At 37.8% G+C, this 21,341-nt stretch overlaps 1 protein-coding gene across 3 annotated transcripts in view; it reads right to left on the bottom strand.

The window, feature by feature from the left end:
- PDE5A (phosphodiesterase 5A) overlaps positions 1 to 21,341 on the bottom strand; it is a 130,261-nt gene that overhangs the window by 90,266 nt on the left and 18,654 nt on the right. For all 3 annotated transcript variants that reach the window (XM_044767297.2, XM_070504690.1, XM_070504689.1), the window contains exons 2-3: positions 19,496 to 20,084; positions 8,923 to 9,012 (exon numbers count right to left, since the gene is read on the bottom strand). In XM_044767297.2, the coding sequence (XP_044623232.1) occupies positions 8,923 to 9,012; positions 19,496 to 20,084 (679 nt within the window). The remainder of the gene's footprint in view (positions 1 to 8,922; positions 9,013 to 19,495; positions 20,085 to 21,341) is intronic.

Consider the following 21,341-nt stretch of genomic DNA (forward strand, 5'->3'; position numbering starts at 1 on the left):
CTAGGCCGATCTCTCCTTCCCATTTATACTCAAGCCAACACTGTGCCAACGTTCTAAACACATTCCCTCTGCTCCTAATCCAGGAACAGAGGCAGAAAACAACAGTGCAGAAAGAGAGACACCGATGAGCGTTTCTTGTGGGTATTAAGAAGCAAAGTACTTAAATTACGTGGCAACAGTGATCTCGTGGAGACTAGCATTTATGACCCAACATTTCAGAAGCTTTTTAATGCCTCAACCATTTGCCACAGCCCAAAGAGGCAGACATCTTCCTCTCTTCCTCCTCAGTCTTCCTCTTTTAATTCTCTACTTCCTCTTTTCCCTGTGACTCATGCCAATCTGGCACAGCACATGTACCAATTCGCCACCATTTTTTCAAGCCAGCTTGTGTTGCCTCTGGTAGTTCATATTATTTGTTAGCACAAGGTTGAGGAATGATAATTTTTAAATATTATTTTAAGTAAGAGTTGAATTCCTCTTTTATCATCTGGCCAGTTTTAAGGATAGAGAATAAAGCTTCAAAACATATCTAGTACTTCTGGTGCTTTCAAAATATCTCCACATATTCTTTGATACCCCTGTCTTCAAGAGGTGGAGTCTATTTCCCCTCCTTTTGAGTTTGGGCTGGACTCGATGCCCCGCCTCTAAGGAAGAGAATACCGTGAAGTGAAGGTGTACGACTTTGGAGACTTGGTCATACAAGGCGCTGCTGCTCCTGCTTGCTCGCTCTCTGCCATGTGACGAGGATACTAACTGAGGCCTCCTGCCAACAGCCATGTGCGTGGGCCCTTTGGCAAGTGGACACTCAGGCAGGCGTCAGACATCCCGAGTGCTGCCCCCTGCAGGTAATCTGGGCCAGAACCACCCCGCCTGCTAAGCCACTCCAGAATTCCTGAACCACAGAAACTGTGAGATAATAAATGCCTCTTATTCAAAATCACTAAGTTTAGGATAACTTGTTATGTTTCAAAAGATCACTAATATGGTACTCATAATCATCAAATAATTTTTAATAGTCAAATAGATCTGGAATTCTAAATCCAGGTATTTTCACTTTATTTCACTGCTATGAAGTAACACAAAAAAAGAAAAATATGATTCAAAAATTTTATAAGATCATCATCTCTTGCTCTTTAATTTGAATTAAGCCTGGAATATTAATTTCCATTCTATGGAGAAGAGAAACAAGTAGGGAATTTTTAGAGAGGATTTAATATGAAAGAATACAGAGTATTTTAACAGTTTCTAGAGGACTTTCCCTATGTAATCTTAGCTCTTAATAGATGAACATGGATGTGTGCACATGTATCTATTGAGAGCAGCAATTTCATTGACAACCACCTTAATTCTTTAAGAATGCTTGAAAAAATGAAATTATTTAATAATCAAAATCCATCCAAGAATCTAATGATGTGGCTCTGGGCGAGATATTACACTAAGAAATTGTGATGGTTATCTACAACTGGTCCCAGACATCCAATATTCATTATTCAGGGTCTATGTAAAACTTCTCAAAATTAAATTTATAAGTGATCTATTAAATCAAAAAAGTAATGCATTCCAAGAAGTGCTGGAATGGTTATCCTGAAAGTACCAATGAAGATAAACCTCATATTCAATAAAACATAGCATTCAGTCTGAACCACATTTTCTGAGCATTAAAAATAAGATCTGGATGAATACAGTGTAGGATTAATTTAATCTTCAGTCTGAAGCTTTTTTTTTTTTAAGGTTTTATTTTTCCTTCTTCTTCCCAAAGCCCCTAGTACATAGCTGTATATCTTTAGTTGCGTGTCCTGCTAGCTGTGGCATGTGGGAGGCCGCCCCAGCAGGGCTTGACGAGCGGTGCCAGGTCTGCACCCAGGACCCGAACCGGCAAAACCCTGGGCCACTGAAGTAGAGCACACAAACCCAACCACTCGGCCACGGAGCCAAGCCCCAGTCTCAAGCTTTGATTCACCCCTTCTTCTCCTGGATCAGTAGTGTGGCCTCAGGGGTTTAACCTATTAGCACCATGCTGTTCATCTGCTGCTATTAAGAAATGTTTTTTTCCTTAGGACAGTGGTTACCACCTTCTTCTTCGTAAATACACTTTATTATTTAAAGGGCAATGTGGAAAAGGAAAAAGAAAAGATCATCACCATCATGACATCAAGTCCAGAACAAACGGAAAATTTGCAGAGTGCTTTTGTTTTGTTTCTAAAACAAAGCTACAAGAAAGAATATCGCAGGAGAAAAAAGGCAATCAACAATTTATAAGTGAAAAAAAACACATAACTCGCCAATTCTTTAAGACTAAAATAGACCTAGTTCAACTCTGCTTATTTTTGTAGCTATGTTTTCATCTAGACTGACTTGGAATTGAAGGATTATGCATAAAACCATAACGTTTATCTGTTCCAAGCTTACTTGGAAAATTTAGGAAAGCCGCAGTCGGTACTGTGAGCACGAGATCATGGACAGCATCTCCTCGGCCTCCGCCTCTCGTGGACAGCCGGATGCGCTTCCTCTCTCAGAACTCTGGGATAAACACCGCAGGCATCGGCCCTGTGAAACCACAGCTTCCACCCTTCCTCTGGACTTCTCTAGCTCTGAAAATCTTGTCCTTCCTTTGAACTTGTGTGTTGAATACTGAACTCATTTAACATTTGCCCTGTTGCTTTGTATTGATATTTAATTCCTGGTATACAAGACCCACATCTACAAATTGAAAAAAACTTTAAAGCAAGTATCTTCCTTGCTGCATTTTTTTTCTATCCTCCCTGCCTAGACCAGTGCGCTACATAGTGCAGTGACTCAATTACTTGTCCAAACGAAATAATTCAGGGGAAAAAGTATTTTAAAATGAGCAGATCAAGTCATATAGCTTAGATTCTAGAAAACATTCACTTTTTTGTATTGCAGTTGGAGTTACACCTCTGATTCCATTAATGCTTTATTTTGTGATTTTCGGCAGGCATTAAGCCGCCTTGATTCATCAAAGTATTTATCTCATAAAAATTAGCTGATTTTTTTGAAATTTTTCAGGTTTTTTTTAAAGGAAGATATAAATAAGTACACATTTAGCTAAAATGCTCCTTTATCACATTGTAAAAAAAATGTATCATAAATCCTGTTATATTTGCATCAAAGAATTAGTATATCATCAAGTATTATAAAATAAAATCAAATGCTAAAATAAAAGTAGAGAAGGTAGAAAAGAGCTCTGATTCCAAATTAGATCTCTACTTAATAAGTGGAGTTGACCTTCAACCAAGAGAAAACAGGTGTTTCAGCCTAGCCGGAAAGACATTATTGGATATAATCTCCAGCTCAGATCAATAAGAAATTTTCACAGAACTTGCATTATGTCACAGTGTCCTGGCCTGCTACCTCATCGGTGCAGCCCCTATAAATAAAAAAGAACACCCATCTCTACCAGGTCATAAGCAATACTTCAGAGGAGGGCAGGATTCAGAAATAGGTCATCTGAGATACGGGGAAAGAGGTGAATTTCCCTGCGCTTCTTCACTAAACATAAAAGAACTGGTTACAGAAATAACTAATGCAAGTGACAAAAATAAAAACTGGTTCAAGTGCGTAGGTCCAAAAAATCCAGCATTATGTATGAAAGAGATTTAACCGCAGCCCTAAAAATCCACACACTTGCTGCAAATGTTCTTCATCGTACTTCATGTGCCTGTCGTGGTTCTTCTCTGGAGCACACCGGCCGATGAATATGAAACACGTTCCTGTAACTCTCATTCCTGGTACAGATTTCCTCTTGTTTACTGGATGGATTCCTTTTAAGACATTATAGAGGACGTGACTCTGATCCATCTTTCTCTCTCACTCTTTTTCTTTTTTTCATTTTAAAAAAAGTCTGCCTGCAAAGTGGTTTAAACACTTAGCTTTGAAGAACCCTCAGACTACAGCCAGTCTCCCTGTTTCCACCTTCAAGTCCTGCCTCTGCATGGAGCCACGTTAAACACATCAGTAGTTACCTCCTCTCCCTCGCCTAAATCAACATTACTTTAAACGTCTACCACAATGGCCCACGAAAACACTGAGGGAGGGGAAGACACTCGAGTGCAGGCATCATCCATAGCAGAATCTTAAGAAACCCACCTTCCCACATTATGACCCTGCAGTCAGATTGCCTAGGTTTGAATCTCAGCTTCACCAGTGTTTAGTTATGTGACTTTGGGTGAGCTCCCTAAACACTCCGTGCCTGTTTCCTCATCTGTTAAGTGGGAATAAATAATGACCACCTCCTATGGTTGGTACAAAGATTAAATGAATTAGTATGTGCCAGGTTGTAGAACAGCTTCCACAAGATAGGTCGTTATCTCAAAGTCCCATCCAGAGTCCGACCCCACAGTCCCCATCCACTCTAATACACAGCCTGGGCCGGCTCTCTTCTCTCCCTTCACCCTTTTTCTTTTTGTCTTCACTCATTTTCTCTAGCCAGTAGCTCTCTGTCCTTTCCAAAATAAATTATTTTGCCTCCTCAAGCTCTCCAGTTTTTTCCCCCACTTTGTCCATTAACCCCATTCTTTTAGAAAGGAGTAGGCAGAGGGAAAGATTGTAAAAACTTATCCTCAATGATGTTTTTAAAAAATTTCTGTTACAGAAGCTTAGGAGTATCTATGATCCTGACTTCTAAAAAGGTATTGCTGTATCGATTATACTTAAGATTAACATTAATGAAAAGAAGTCCTGAAAACTTTTAATTAGTTGAAATACTTCACAAGAAGAGACAAATAAGGAGATTATATATTTTACTAAATCTTAAAAATCTTCCTGAATTTTCTGGACTATGTTATAGTTCAGACTTTAGTATTCAGTATTCAACTGCTCTGTTCAAGCAGCTTTCCAGAGTTGGCACCTATGCCTTCAGAAACCAGGGTCACTAAAAGGCACCGGGGCCTTTATAAACAGTCAATAATCACATTTCATTTTAGTTTCCTTGGTAATTAGTTGGAATTGATGTTGGCTTACTCAATATAGTTGGACTAACACAAAGAGAAGACGACAAATTCATTTTGCCTCGTTTCTGAGGGAAAACAGTGAAAAGCATTTTTCTTTTAAGCTTCAAGTTTGTTAGAGGATAAGAGACCAGTTAAGTCAGGTAACAGATCAGTTAAGTCAGGACTGTGCTGGTTCTTAAGTGGCCGATGACCTCTTCATATAACTTTATCATTCCTTGTCTCTCTTAAAAGCTCTGTGAGTTCTCTGTCTCCTGTTAAAAAGCAACGGTTGACATTTATTGACCACTGCCAGTGTGCAAGGAACTATGTTAAGCCCTTTGCATGCATGAATGCATTTAATCTTCATAACCCTCTGAGGTAGGACTTTTTATAACCCCCATGTTTCAGATGAGGAAACTGAAGGGCAAAGGGATTAACCAATTCCACCCTGATTACTCATCAAGTCAGTGGGAAAGAAGGGATTCTAGCCCAGAACAAGCAAGCTTAACAATTACTCCCAAAAGCCTACTATGATTCTCTAACTTGATTTCAAAAGCTTCGTGAGAGAAAGAGTACTTTTCTGTGTACACAAAAACAAACACTGCCCTGAGTTTGTTTACATAGATATAAACTTAAACATAATTCTAGAAGTCATATCTTGCATCTTCTTAGTGGCCTTGGTTCTCAGTCAGCCAAATTACTTTTTTATGCTACATAGCCATGCTGAGAGTATGTCTGTTCTGTTTTTCTTCATTCCTTTTCTCTGAAGAAATAATTCTCATAGGAAATCATTTCGAACTGGGTGGTGCGAATGTGGGAGGAGAGAGAGCAAGGGGGAGAGGAGAGAGAATGGGGAGGGTCAGCAAGATGTTGAAAAAGCTGTTTGGAAACCCTCCCTTCAGTTAAGTTACTAAATCTCCAGTGAAGTTACTAAAGGTTTTTTATCTCCTGAAATGCTTGGTATGAGTGCACTTTTGAGGAAAGCAGTGAAGAGCCCAGGCTTCATATCAAGTCATCACAGGGTAAAACAGAGACAGCAGGAGGACGCCAGGGCATGGCAGGGAGGATGCTCAGGAACCCTGCGGGATTCTTAGGGGGAGCTTTGGACGATCACTATCTGGGGACCTGTGGCTGAACCCACTTTAATTATACCTGTAAGTAAGCCAACAGCCCTTGGCTGAGAGTGGGGTTATATATTCAAGTAATCAAATTTAAATCCTCTCCACTAGAACGGCTAAACTTTTTTAAATTGACAATACCACGTGTTGTCAAGGATGTGAAGCAACTGGCAGTCTCATACATTGCTAGTAAGAGTGCACATGGCACAGCCACTTTGGGAAAGAATTTGGAAGTTTCTTATAAAACTAAACATTTACCTAACATATCACCTAGCAATTCCTCTCCTATATATTTATCCAAGAGAAATGAAAACATTAACATCCACACAAAGACCTGTATGCAAACATTGACAGTGACTTTTTTCATAAAAGATAAAAACTGGAAATTCAAATGTCTACCAATTAATGAATGGACAATCAAATTGTGGTATACCCATACAAGAGAATAAACAGCTCAGTAATAAAAAGGAATAAACCACTGACCCATGCAGCAACATGGACGAATCTCACCAGCATTATGCTAAGTGAAAAAAGCCAGACACACAAGACTACATACTGGAGGATTCCATTTATGACATTGTAGAAAAGGAAAAACAATACTAACAAAAAACAGATCGGTGACTGGCAGGGGCTGGTGGCTGAAGGAGATGGGGACCAAGTGCAAAGGGGTACAGGGAAATAGCTGAGGTGACAGAAATGTTCCATATCTCGATTATAGAGGTGGTGACATGACTGTCTACACATTTGTCCAAACTCACCCAATTGTACACTTAAAATTTTAGGGTGAATTTTATTATACCTCAATACAGCTGGGGGTTTTGTTGTGGTTATTTGTTAGAATTTAAATCATCCTCACAGGTAGTCATAAAAAGAGAAACACGTGTGTCCTGAAAATGCTCTCTTACAGAAGGGCAGTCCCACTCAGTTCGCCGTGGCGATTCTGTAGCACATCTCACGGATTCCCCAAGTCCTTACTATTGGGGAGACTGTTCACACTATTTAGAATGACTTTAATCAGAGTAGGATTCAAAGTGAGTCTCTTGGCCAGTACAAAGTTGTGTTTTGGGCCATGATTTTAAAGCAGAGATACTAACTAAAAGCTGAACATTGTCTTCTTAAGAGCACAGAATCATAGTCCTTGGTTTACAACTAGGGCTGCCTGATAAAATAGAAGACCTCTAGTCAAACTTAATTTCAGATGAACAACAAATAATTTTTTAGTATAACTAGGTCCTAAATGTTACTTGGGACGTATTTTTTATTTCCTATATCTGGCAACCCAATTAATAGCACTATCATCATTAGTCCATGCATTGCCTTAATTAACTTACTAATTAATCTGATATTCGTGTTTTAGCTGCAGGAATTTTTAGTAACTATCCTCTTAAGAAACCTTGTAGCAACTCTAAGGCACCAAGAACTTATTTCAGATACTGAGAAGTGACTGATTCTGGATCCTGTTAATCAAATTGTGATTGACCCAGGGTATCAGCATCAACCTCATGCTTGTTAGAAAAGGATCTCAGGTCACACCTAGACCTACTGAATTCAGAATCTGCATTTTAACAAAATCCCTATGTGATTCATATGCACATTAGTATTTTAGGAGCACTGATTTAGAAAGCTGTGTTTTAGGAAAATTCCCAGGGCATATGCAGGGTGGATTGAAGGGGAACTGACTGCAAGTATAGAAACCCCTTACAAGAATATTTTAAAAGTTCAGGCTTTGCTTCAAGATCTGAATTCTGGTGCAGGCAGCGGGAATGAAAAGAAAGAAACTGAAATGAGAAACACTCTAATGGAAAAAAATCAATGGGACTTGGTAACAGACCAGATGGAGGAGAGAAAGGAAAGATGTCAGAATCCGAATGTAAATCAAGTACAAGCATCAAAGTGTTTCTAGTCTCCTTGGCAGGGGTTCTCAACCTTAGCTGCGTTGTGATCACCGTGAGCTTTAAAATACTGATGCCTGGGTCCCAACCCCAGAGACTCTAATTTAAGGTGAAGCCCGGGCATTAGAATTTCAGACTACTTCCCATGTGATTCTACTGTGCAGCCAAGGTAAAGAAACACCAATACGGGCTCTTTCAATCTATTTGTTTTCACTTAGAGTAGTGATTTTCAACCCTTGCTACAGTTTACTTGGGAGCTTTAAAAATATATCAGTATCCAGACGTTGCCCTTAGAGATTATGATTTAATTGGTAATATTTTAGAAGTTCTTCAGTCAATTGTAATGTGCAGCCAGGGTTGAGAACACTCAATTGAAAAATTCAGTTTAATTGGTAATTTATTAACCATTTTTTTAAAATAAGTATAAATGAAGAGGGAAATCAGTGCTAACAGACTCCAAACCTTCTAGTTAGGTGAAATACAAACCAACATATTTTCATTTGCTTGTTATAACTTCACAATGAAATTTACTTGGAATTAGCTACAATTTCCATTTTTTCAAAACTTCATTTTGAATCCAAAAAGAATAGGCTTATGACCATTGCAATTAGATAACCATTTATGAAATGAGCATTATTCAGACACTTAAAATATAATATGAAATAAATTGATTCCAACTGCAGACACAATTATATATCTTAGGATAGAATAAGGTCCTGGGGCAGAAGGATAGGAAGGAAACAAAATGTCTGAAATTTATTCCTAAGTCAAAGTAAAGACTCTATCAGGACTGAACCCTATAACTAAAGTCCAAATAAAAAATATCGAGCAGAACATTTAAGCATTTTAGTTAACTTAATCACTATAGGATTATTTCATAAATGTGCAAAGTAAAGTAAAAATTTTCTTTCAAAATGAGAAATGTTTCCAAATAACCTTTTATAAAAGGGAAAATTGGCTTACCTCTTCCCTATGATTCTTTATTGGCATACAAAGAATACTTTGTGTCTTGTAGCCTGTAATTTGGTCAACTTCTGCATTGAATCGAGGATCCTAGTAGGGAAAAAGAAATTCAATTTAATGACTGACCTGTTCAAAGATTGATTTGATTTTTCCCATTTATAAGATTAGAGAAATCTAACCTTTGACTTACCTTGTTGCTCTGAATGACAATTTTATCATTGTAAAAGGCACTGCTGAATGTAAGTACGTATCATCTTTGACAAAGATAAATTTAAGTGTTTTTTAGAAGCTAGTGTTTATGAGAACCAAAAAAATACAGACTCAAACAAATAAAGGAAATACAAACAAAGAAATAAACTCAAAGAAATTAAGGAAATTCAAAATATTAACCAATTTGCATAGCGTTACTTAGATTCAGGAAAACTGGCAACTCTCCTCCCCGTAACACAATTTGCCTGTTCCCATCTCACTACCTGATTCTTCCATGCCATCCAACAGGAAAGCATCTCTGCTCTGAAACTTTTCCTATAAAACCAACCACCTCCAAAACAAACTTCCAGTATTGACTTTACTCCCTTGTAATGGTCGTTTATATAATTCCTCAGTATTCTGTTCTATCTCAGGTGTTCACAAGAATTTATATCTTTTCTTTTCTTTTTTTTTTTGTATATGTAAAAAAGCTGCATGGCCTCAACCAGACTGTAAACAACTCAATCTTTTGAACCTCTTTCCCCTTTTATAAAGTATTTCATGCACATCCAGTAATTACAAAGGACTCTGACAGGTGTAAAAGTTCTAAATGTGAGCTAAAGAAAGGTACAGGCTATTTTCTCTTAAACTCCAGATTGGGAAGATTGAAGTTAGTTAGGCTGTAAACTCTATGAGGGGCTTTTTTTGGGCTCATCACTGTATTCCCAATATTAGCACAGGAACTCAAAAGCATTTGGTAAATAAATGAAAGAATTCATCAACAAGTGATATCATAGTTATCAACTGTGATCATTTTTAGCTTACTATAGTTTAAATTAAATCTTGTAGGTAGGGGGAAAACATACTAAAGGAAATGGACAGATAACCACTATATGAAGAAAGATTAGAATGGAAAAAACAAACCAGAACATAAACATTTGAATGAGTATTGTTCCTTCAAAGCAACAGCCTTGGGAAGTTACATGTTTAACCTAATAATAGCATCACTGCTCTCAAAACTCTGCTTTAGGAATTCCCCTCAGAGAATATGGAATAGCTACATTGGAAAATCCTCATCTTTGAAGGTCATTTCTATTTTTTTTTTAAATTAGTCTAAAGTCATGCAAAGCCAAAGCTGTGAATGAAGTAAATGACTATACTAGATTCCATCAATTGGGGTCAGAAATGAGGCCAATTTTCCCCTGAGAGGGCCAAACCTGGCATTAAGGACAACTGCAAAAGAAAAATTATAAAATGGTGGAAAATCAGTTTAAATATTTTATATTATAAATAAACACTACTGCATTTTTGCTTTTTCTGCAAACATACTCAAAGTTATATTGAGACACAGAGAAAACCTGGGCTGAATGTTTCTAAGAAATAGTTCCTAAATAACATACTTTAGTATGCAAAGTATCAAAAGCAATTCTGATATTGATGAATTAAAGAAGTCGAAATTTATTAACTTATAGAGTAAACTATTCTACAAGCTAATAATCAAAATATGAATAAAAATGCACCTTCAGCAATTATTTTGTTAATGAATATTTGAATTACAAGACCAATTTATGAAGATGATTAAACCCAACTATCTAATCACAGCAACAGAGTTTGACAGACTGAAATTAGCAGGACTATCACAGCATTTTTGTGCATACTACAAGTTTAAAATCAACAGCAGCCTGGATCACACTCTTCATTGAAGGAGGCGGGAGTAACATATGCTTCAAATTCATTTAGGTGAATTTTGGCATCTCAAAATATTTTCCTTTAACAATGCACTCACTGCAGAGGCAATACACAGAGAGAAGTTCTAACCCCGTTAGGTCCAAGAAACACCAAAAAAAAAAAAAATGGAGCACTACTGTTATTGTGATTATTCCTTTCATTGTTTATGAGAATATGACAATGTAAAAAAAAACACAAGCCTTGGATCTCCACTTGCCATAATAAAGCAACTGCTACCAGACTTGCCCTACTGCTTCACTAGACAGTGGAGAGCGAAAATACATGATTGCCATGCAATACTCCAGCTTTCTTCCTGGGAGCATTTTCCTGCTGGGGAGAAGGCAGGCAGTATCCAAGTGGAACAACAGTTCCAAACGGAAGTGAAAGAAATTCAAGACTTCTAAAGTGGCTGGAATTTGAAAGGCAAAGTACCTGATAAGAGAGGCTGTGTTGGGGGATTGGGGAGAGGGGTCTAAAGGAGGAGTGGCAGAAGACTGAGCAGTTACTCACTTCAGACATGTACAGAGCAAGACTCTGACCTTGCAAAAATGACCTGTTGAAGTCTGAAAGCAGAACAGGGACACCAGTTAGGGAAATGTTTAGAGACACTGGAGTTCCAGTCGAGCCAGAGGAGAGATCTTACTAAGCACCTCAGGCATTCAGTTGAGACACAGAACCATATCCTAGATTCAGGGGGCACTCCCTAAGATTAAATTCAAAAGTAAAATAGATCCACCCTAACAAATAACAATATCAAGGCCAACAAGACCAAAGATCTCTCAATAATTTCAATGCCTGCAAGAACAAATGTCAGCCTTATTTTAAAGGAAGACGAAATGATCCAAAAGCCCTGCAATGAAACATCCACAATGTCCAGCATGAAATCAAAAATCACGACACATGTGAAGAAACAGGAAACTGCAACCCATAATGAAGAGAAAAACTAGGTAATAAAAATGGACCCCAAGATGATTCAGATGTTGGAATTAACAGACAAAAGATTTTAAAGCAGCTACTATAAATGTATTTAAGGACTTAGAAGAAAATATGGTAATAATGAACTGATAAGGAATCTCAGCAAAGAAAGAAAAAACTATAAAGAAAAATAAAGCCACATGAAAATTCCAGAATTGAAAAGTATAATGTCTAAAATGAAAAGTTCATTGAAGGGTATGTGAACCTGAACATAGATCAACAGAAAGTATCTAATCAGAAGAACTCAGAGGGGGAAAAAGAAAAAACTTACAAAAAGTTAACAGAGTCTCAGTGTTTTCTGGTATGATATCAAGTGGTCTAACATATATATAATTGAAGTCCCAAAAAGAAGAAAGAGAATGGAGCAGAAAATATTTAAAATTAAATATTTTATTTTTATTTAAATAAACACAATTAAAAATAAAATATTTAAAATTAAACCAAAAATTTCTCAAAGTTGTTGAAAACCTTAAACTTACACACATGGTGTGAAAATGAAATACAGCACCACAGGAGATGCAAACACAAAGTATAGCTGACTTCTCACAAGAAAAATGAAGACCGGAAAAAAGTGGGAAAACTCTTTTAAAGTGTTGAAAGAAACTATTATTAACTAATATATTTTAAGAATACAGGCAAAATAAAGGCATTTTCAGATCAACTAAAACTGAGAGAATTTGTCAGCACCAGACCCATACTACAAAAAAGAGCTAATGGAAGTTCTTCAGCCTGAAAGGAAAGATACTGGAACCTGCAGAAAGGAGTGAAGAAGTTAGAACTTGGCTTGAGCACATGCTTAAAGAGTAAGGAAACCTGGTTCTTCATTTTTGGAGAAGGAAACACCTAACAGAGAAAAGAAGCAGAAAAAAAAAATGTACCTTGAGATGTGGATTGAAATTGGAGGTATCAGTAAGAATTCATTGTTTTTAATATAATAAGTAGATAGGTATAGAAATAAATAAAATATAGTATGTGTGTATATTTGATTATTTTTTTCCTAGCTCTGTCTACTAACATATTAGCAATGAGCACATATCAGAAGCAATGAGCACACCTAGTGGCCAGACCTTGGTTTCTAAATACCATCCTTTCCTTGGAAGCAAGGCTCCTTGGAAAAAGAACATTCTAGGGCTAGGGTAGGGAAAGTCTAAGATAGCCTGGAACATCTTGTTAAGCCAGTAAGAACTTTCAGCCCCACCAGAAAGCAAGAAAATTGTAGTGATGGGGGCATATCAAAAGTAGATGGGAGTCTGCAAATCTGCTAGAATTTGAGAAGCCAAATAAATAAAGATAATAACAGATCATAACTCATAAACAAAATGAAAATCCATGAGTCCTCAGTGATATAAATGAATGAATGAATGAATAAAAAAGACAAAACTCTTCCTCACATTGGAATGCCACCTAATAAATATAGAAGGTATGATGGCATCAGAAAATCACTGGATGCCAAAACTGGTAAATGTAGGTTGATGAGGGATAGGATATTTACATAATATCAAAGTATCTTCCCATAAGATACTTATTAATTTGTTGTTTTTAGTGCCATCAAGTCTCTCCGACTCCTAGTGACCCTGTGTACAGCAGAGCAGAACTCTGCTGGGTCTTTTTGCTCCATCCTCTCACCTACCAGCACTGTATCAAACAATGCTGCACTGCTATTCACAGGGTTTTCATGGCCATTTTTTTGGAACTGGGTGGCCAGGTCCTTCTTCCTAGTCTGTCTTAGTCTGGAAGTTCCAGTGAAACCTGTCCACCATGGGTGACTGCTGGTATTTGAAATATCGGTGGCATAGCTTTCAGCATCACAGCAACATGCAGCCGCCACAGTATGACAATTGACAGACGGGTGGTATGGTTCCCTGACCAGGAAACGAACCTGGGCTACGGCGGTGAGAATGCTAAATTTTAACCACTAGACCACCAGAGCTGGCTACTTATTATTTACAATGAGAAACTGTACCCTTATAGTGGAGAAACCCGGTGGACACTACTGTAACCAAGTTATCAAATTTAACACCATCAATACTGGGATAAACTAATATCACATGCTTCCTGATAACATACACTGAGAAGGTCTGTGGTATAATAAAAAATATATTTGGTCTTTATCCCTGGTTCCTGGCACAGAGCTTCTAAAACCCTTAAAATTTCCTGAGTTGATAGGAGAATATTTTGATATTCCTAACAAGCCCCTTTCTAGCACAACTTAGTTCATGCGAATGAGATGATTCATGGGTAATTGAGCCCCAGATAGCTTCAAGATGGGGGCTGGCTGCCAGAAAAACCAACCAATTGACTGGAGGGTTAGAACTCTCAGCCCCAGCCCTGACCTCCAGAGAGCGAAGTGGGTACTGGCGACCAGGTTGGTGAAGATATCTATGTGCTGGGATGACGGCCCCCCTACTCAAAGGGCATGTAAGTTCTGTGTCCCCCACATCCCATTGCTCACCCTATGCATCTCTTCCATTTGGCTGTTCCTGAAGTGTTTCCTTTATAATAAAACTGTAATTGTAAATATAGCACTTTCTTGAATTCTGTGAGTGATTCTAGCGAATGACTGAACTTGAGGGGGGAACCCCTGAATTTCCGATCAGCTGGGCACAAGTGCAGGTAGCCTGGGGACTCCATTTGTGGCTGGTGTCTGAAGTGGGGGCAATCTTGTGGGACTGAGTCCTTAACCCGGAGGGTCTGCGCTGACTCCAGGTAGTTACAGTCAGAACTGAACTGGATCCCAGGACCCCCAGCTGGTGTAAGAGGAAAGAATTGACTGTTGTCTGGAACACCAAACAAGGTCTCAACATCAACACCTGTGGTATTCCTGCCCTAAGTGCCTAACTTGAATCTATTCAGGAAAGATAGTCTACTAAATAACTGGCCTGTATTCTTCCAAAATATATGCCAAGAAAAATAAACACTGACAAACTATTCTGGATTTAAATGAGACTGAAGAGACATGACAGGTATGTACAATATGTAATCCTGGGTTAGATCCTTGATCAGAGGGAAAAAATAACTATAAAGGACATTTATGGGACAATTGGCAGAACCTGACTATGCATTGTTAGATAATAGTATTGTATCATAAAATTTCCTGATTTTGATAAATGTGTTACAATAGTGTAAAAGAATATTCTTGTTAGAAAACATACACTGAAATATTTAGTAAAAACGTCTCCAACTTAGATGGTTGAGAAAAAATAATATGCATTATTACTTATATGCAATATAAATAGAAAAAGAAAATGATAAAGCAAATGGGGCAAAACACAAACAACTAGAGAATCTGGGTGAAGGGTATACAGAAGTGTCTTATACAGTCTTGCAACTTTTCTGTAAGTTCGAAATTATATAAAAATAAAAAAACAAAAAAAGGAAACAACGGAGTAGACTTGCCAAATTATACACTGGTTTTCTTCCAGAGTGGCATTTTTAAGACATTTAAGCCCCAAGATTATTAGAACTGTGAACAAAGACAAATATTGCAGCTCCCAAACTGTGTTCCCTGGGGTACAATTATGCCATGACAGCTTAGTAGATTTATCAAAATTAAAACAGTTGCTAGTGTTATTTCTTTCTTCTAAAATTCAATTTGCAAATAATTTTACTCATCAGAAACTCATTTGAGAGAGCTCATATTTCTTTAGAAAAATATCTTGATAAATCCTTGGAGTAGAGGTGAGACCCACAGGGTGAGAGATGGGGAAGATTCATTTATCTGGAGAACGAATGACAAGGGAGGAATGATGGAAGGATGGAAGGAATAGCAGCTACGTGGTGAAGGCCACACGAGTGGAATGTGACCCTTCCCTAAGACCCTCCAAGTTTTCTTCCAGAAATCATGGCATACATGGAGTGGTTGTGCTATGGAAACAGGAGAAGAGTCCAAGTTTTGTACTCCAGTTGACTTGGGAGAACGAGGGGTGTTTTGACAATGTAAATCCTTTGACATAGGAAATCTTAGCTAGGCTTAAGGACACGGAATTAGGGGTTCAAGGCAATCGGTGATGGTTAATTTTCTATGTCAACTTGACTAGGCTAAGGGATGCCCAATTCACTAGTGAAGCATTAGTTCTGGCTATGTCTGTGAGGATGTCTCCTCAAGAGATTAGCATTTCAACCAGTAGACTGAGTAAAGAAGATCTTCACCAATGTGAGCGGGCATCATCCAGTCCATTGAGGGCCTTAACAGAACAAAAAGGCAGAGGAAGGGCAAATTCACTCTTTCTGTTTGAGCTAAGACATCCATCTTCTGCTGCCCACCTGCCATCTATCGGAGCTCCTGGCTCTTGGGCTTTTGGATTCAAATCCAGACCAGACTTACACCAGTGGCCCCTCGATTCTCAGGCCTTCAGACTCTGAATTACACCACCAGCTTTCCTGGTTCTCCAGCTTGCAGACAGCAGAAAGATCATGGAAGCTCTACCTAATTCCAACTGAGCTAATTCCTATAATAATCTCCTCTAACTTATCTATATATATCCTGTTGGTTCTGTTTCTCTGAAGAACCCTTATACACAATCCAATCTAGATATTGGATGATATCTAGTTTTCATATACTGTCTTGCACCGCATAAAAATATTTCAGTTAACAACAGACCACATATACAACGGTGGTCCCATAAGATGAGTACCACACAGCCTAGGTGTGTAATAAGCTAAACCATCTAGGTTTGTGTAAGTGTACTCTATGATGTTCATGTAACAGAATCGCCTAGTGATGCGTTTCTCAAAACGTATCCCTGTGGTTAAGCGACCCATGACTGTACAAAGAAAACACCAAACACATTTACATAGTTGTTCTGATTATTATGTGTCAATATCTTATTATTCATAAATGCTGTGCCACATTCAAGAAAGCTGCTGCATAAATGATGGGCTGACGCAGGAGGAGATGGTGTGACTGAACACCAATATATAAGCAGCATTTACCAACTAACCCTATCATTGGTATTTGTGGTCTAATTGAGAATTACTGGTCTAAGTTGGGGAGCTTGTCTTAGATTTTAAATATATGAATGTGTAATTTTACTAGTAATAAAATGGTTGAATCCTCAAATTTATGTCATTCTGTTACAAAGTTTTAAAGAGCGAATCAAATGTTGACCCCTCCTTACAATTAATTTGTCTGAGACTATTTTTCAATTCTTAGCTTCAGTCTGAGCACTACTATATTTCATGGCTACCTCATGGTGGTCTGCTACATTACAACTTTTAAAGTGTTCTGTGGTCAAATAAGCTTAAGAAATACTGCTATACAGTGTCATTTTTACAGATGCATTTTTAAAGAGGGAGGACTCAGAAAACATTAGAATGTATTTTCATACTCTGACTACTTTCACAAAGGCCATGAGACAGTATTTTGATTATTTAAATTATGGGTGGGGCTGAGAAATGAATTATACATTAGCCACTGACTTCCACTGTTAATACCAATGTAAATTACATGTCACAGATCAACTCCACAGCTTCTATTGAAATTCCTGGGACACAAATAACTTCTGCAAGGCCACTAGAAACACAGATCAGGGTGCCAAGAGTGAAGTGGCAACATGAGGAACTCACAGGCTAAGAGGCTTCACTCTGGGAGCGTCACAGACCAAGGGCATGGGGCCTCTTTTAGACAGCAGTACAAGAATTAAATCATTACTAACTGCAAAACAAAAACTACATTGTCAAAACTTTAAAGATGGTAAGCAGATGAAACAAAATGCTTATAAGGGAAAAAAATTTCCGGGCTGGAGGAACACAAGCACGCGGACAGATGAACTTTCTCAGCAAAGCTGAAGCATATTTATGGTCCTACTGTACTTGAGACTATAGTGCCATTGAAAAGCGGAAACACAGCTGTCACCTAAGACAGGAAGGGAATTCTGCAAATCTGGCAGCAGTCCTTCAGCTGTGTCCTTAATACCCCTCTTGGAGTCAGCTACCGTGTGACGTTACTACAGAGCTCAAAGAGGTCATGGAGAGAGCTCCATGAAGAATTCGAATTGAATAAACTGCTTGTACAGAATGGATTCTGAAAAATATCTCAGGATTTAACCTTCCTGAACTACGACATCTCTCCCCAAATCCCTGCCCTCGGTGTTCCTTACCAGTTACCATTATTTATTCACCCAACTTGAAACCTGAGTCATCTGTGACTCCTCTTTTCCTCCTCACTTCCATCTCCCATTAGCTGCCAAGTCCAGCAGATTCCGCTTCTTCATCTGAAGTCCATTCCCTCCTTTTGATTTTTAAGGCCAATGCCCTGGTTCAGGTCCTCACTTCTTCACACTATTACAATAATCTATCCTCCCAGCTTCCAGTATTTTTCCCTCTAATTCATTTTATGACCACTGTAAAATTCATCTTTCTAAAGCACAGTCAGAATCATACTAGTCCACTTTTCAAACCATCTTCAATTATTCCTCATGGCCCTGGACCACATACGTACTCCTCAACCTGGCATTCAAGACCCCAGCAATCTCTGGGCTCTGCTCCAACAGCTCCTTAATGTCTATACGGACTATACCCCTACATTTCCATACAAGCGCCATGCGATCCAACTTCCCTGTCTCTTCTTCCAGCTTCTCTTTACATCTGGATCTCACCATGCACACAACTCAATCTATTCAAATCTTATCTATTTTCCAGGATCCGTTATCAGCATTACTTCCTCAAAGAAACCTTTCTCCATTTCCCCAACTCAATGTCATCTCCTGCTTCCATGAACCTACCACATTTTCCTTGGCATCTATTATGCTCTGCTTTCTATTCTACTTATCTATCTTATCTACTATAAGTTTCACTGAATCAATACTTATCAAGACTCAACTATGCACCAGGCACTGTATTAGGCACCAGTGACACAGGGGTGAATGAAACAGCAGTGACCCCTCAAATTACATATAAGAGTGTCGAGCTGGGATTATCCCAGAACCTTTATGGTGTACTATGTGGTAGGTAGCTAGAACAATTGTTCTTTCAAAGTGCTAGAAAGTATTTCATAAATATATCAAGTGTCATTCAATTAAGATGCTTTGTTTAAAACCCATAATTCTATCAATAAAAATGATTATTTTAAATAGAAAATTTGAAGAATCATATAGTATAATCTTTAAGTCCTTAATTAAAGACTTATACATAACTATAGCATAATGTATAGCAACTATACATAACATATAACTAAACGGAAGAAAGGATGGAAAGACAGAAAATCAAACTTTTTTGGTGTCAGTGAGACTTTGAATGAGTGAATATGATTGAATGAATGAATGAATGAATGAATGAATTTTTAAAAGCCTATGAGTTTGGTTTCTTGACAGTTTTTGGACCTATCATCTTGGAATCTCAGTAAAATCCTCAGACATGGAAATAACAGATAGGAATATGTATAGTGATGACAGACTATAACTATGAGATGAGCTATGTTAAATTATCATTAACGAGAAAAATAAGATAAGATTTTTCTCAGGTTCATATCCTTGACTCAACCACCAGTAAAAAAGATTTAAAAGACAGGAAAGTTCCTACCATACATTCTAGTTTTAACTAAGTACACAAATTACTACCTCTCAGTTATCTTATTGCATACATCTCAGTTTTTAATAACACCCCCATTCACAGTAGTTGTCCAATGCCTACCCATGTTCCCCTCCCCAACCCATCTCCAGGGTTCCAAAGGCTCCCTGTTTACCTCATACGCATCTTTGATGTTCAAAGGCTCACCAAGCGCTGCCACATGACCCACAATGCCTTTGTTCCATTCTAAGCGGATACAGTTATTGGAAGCTTCTTCCAGTGTTGAACCTTCTGCAACATCAAAGAGGCGGCTGATAAGAAACTTGTCGTTGGAGCTGTCCTCACAGACGAGGAACAGGGAATAGCGGTCAGCGGCAATGAGTCCATGGATGTGCAAGAAAATTTTGTGACATAAGGCTGTGACATCCAAATGACTAGAAATATCTTTCACTAATTCCAAGAGTCTTGAGCACTGGTCCCCTTCATCATTATCAAATCTTGGAGGGGTTAGAGGCATCTGTTCCTTCTTTTCTGAGTCAGAGAGGAAGCTCACAGTTCCCTCAGAATCCTTGACAACAATGGGTCTAAGAGGCCGGTCAAATTCGGAGGCAGAGATTTTCCTGGTTGGTGTCCCAGGGGCGCTGCTATCTGCTCGGGGAGTCTGCTGCAAGGAGCAAGAGCAGGATTCCGGGTGGCCTCTGATGCCTTCCTTGCAGACAGGGATGGTGTGAACTCTGTCAGCAAACCATGCATTGACCATCTCTCTGCAGAACAGAACATGCGACACATTAAATATTTCAGATGGAAAGGTGCTGCCTCTGACAGGTGCTAAAAATTCCCTCACGGTAAGCTGGTCAGATCATAATTCGATTTGTCATAGAAAATATAAACAAGATGGTTTAGTTAAGAAAGTTTTCTTTTGAAAAACTGTAGAGGACAATTGCTTCAATGAATAATTTTAATAAAGTATGACACCCATATATATATATTTTCAGATACCTGATTTATAACACATCAAGCATCAAGTCTGCTTTTCTCAAAATCAGTTTGTATTAAAGTAAAAGACACTAAATTTGACAATAGTCTTAAGAAAACATAAATAGGGAAATTAATCTGCTGTTTAAAACATACAACTTGTTCTGAAGTTAAATATTTGAAAGTTAAAGATAAATATTTATCTAAATTTGGCTAGCAATATGCTTAATTTTAGATAGTTTTATCTATATTGCTATATATAGATTAGATTTAGAAGGGGAAATGGGAAATATAAACAATTTTATCTGATAGAAAGACTAGACTTCTGTAAATATCCTAATAATGCTTGATGAATGGTAAAAATGATTTATTCTAGATTACCTACTCCTGGTATAAAGGAAGAAAGTTAAAAAGTAGGCAATACCTAATTTTAAAAATTCAACCCAAGAAAACTTAAATTATTTATGTTTTTAATGTATCCTCCTGTGGAAGATACCTATTTGAGCTAAAGCCTTCACAGTGGGTGATTTTTTTAAACAAACAGACCAGATCATACACATCCAAATGATTATTGATTTCAAATAATTCCCCTTGGAAAGCCATAATCTTATACCAATTGATACTACCATTACGTTAGACATTTTTGGAATTCTTCTTTTGAAACTAACTTCTAAGAAAATTTGTAAGCCAAATAAGATTAGTTTTATCTAAAAGTTAGATCTTGGTTTTCACTAAGCCTTCCTCTCAAAAGACAAAGACTCAAAAAAACATAGACTAACAGCTAGCTTAATATCTATCTTATGCATAAGACTTGACTTTTCCCAAAACTCAAATTTACCTTCAAAAGATAAAAACTTGCTACTGCTGAGGATATTTAAAAGAATGTGCCTATAATAAGAACAATGCAATCTCTACTCTACAATAACATATGGATTATTTTCACCAAATGGCAAGACAAAAAAAGCTTGCCAATGCCCAAGGTATTTACTGCAGTACTATTTGTTTTAGCGAAGGTGAGAAGCAACCTAATACCACCAATGGGAGGC

The sequence above is a fragment of the Equus asinus genome, chromosome 3 (genome assembly GCF_041296235.1).
Source record: "Equus asinus isolate D_3611 breed Donkey chromosome 3, EquAss-T2T_v2, whole genome shotgun sequence".
Taxonomy (NCBI): domain Eukaryota; kingdom Metazoa; phylum Chordata; class Mammalia; order Perissodactyla; family Equidae; genus Equus; species Equus asinus.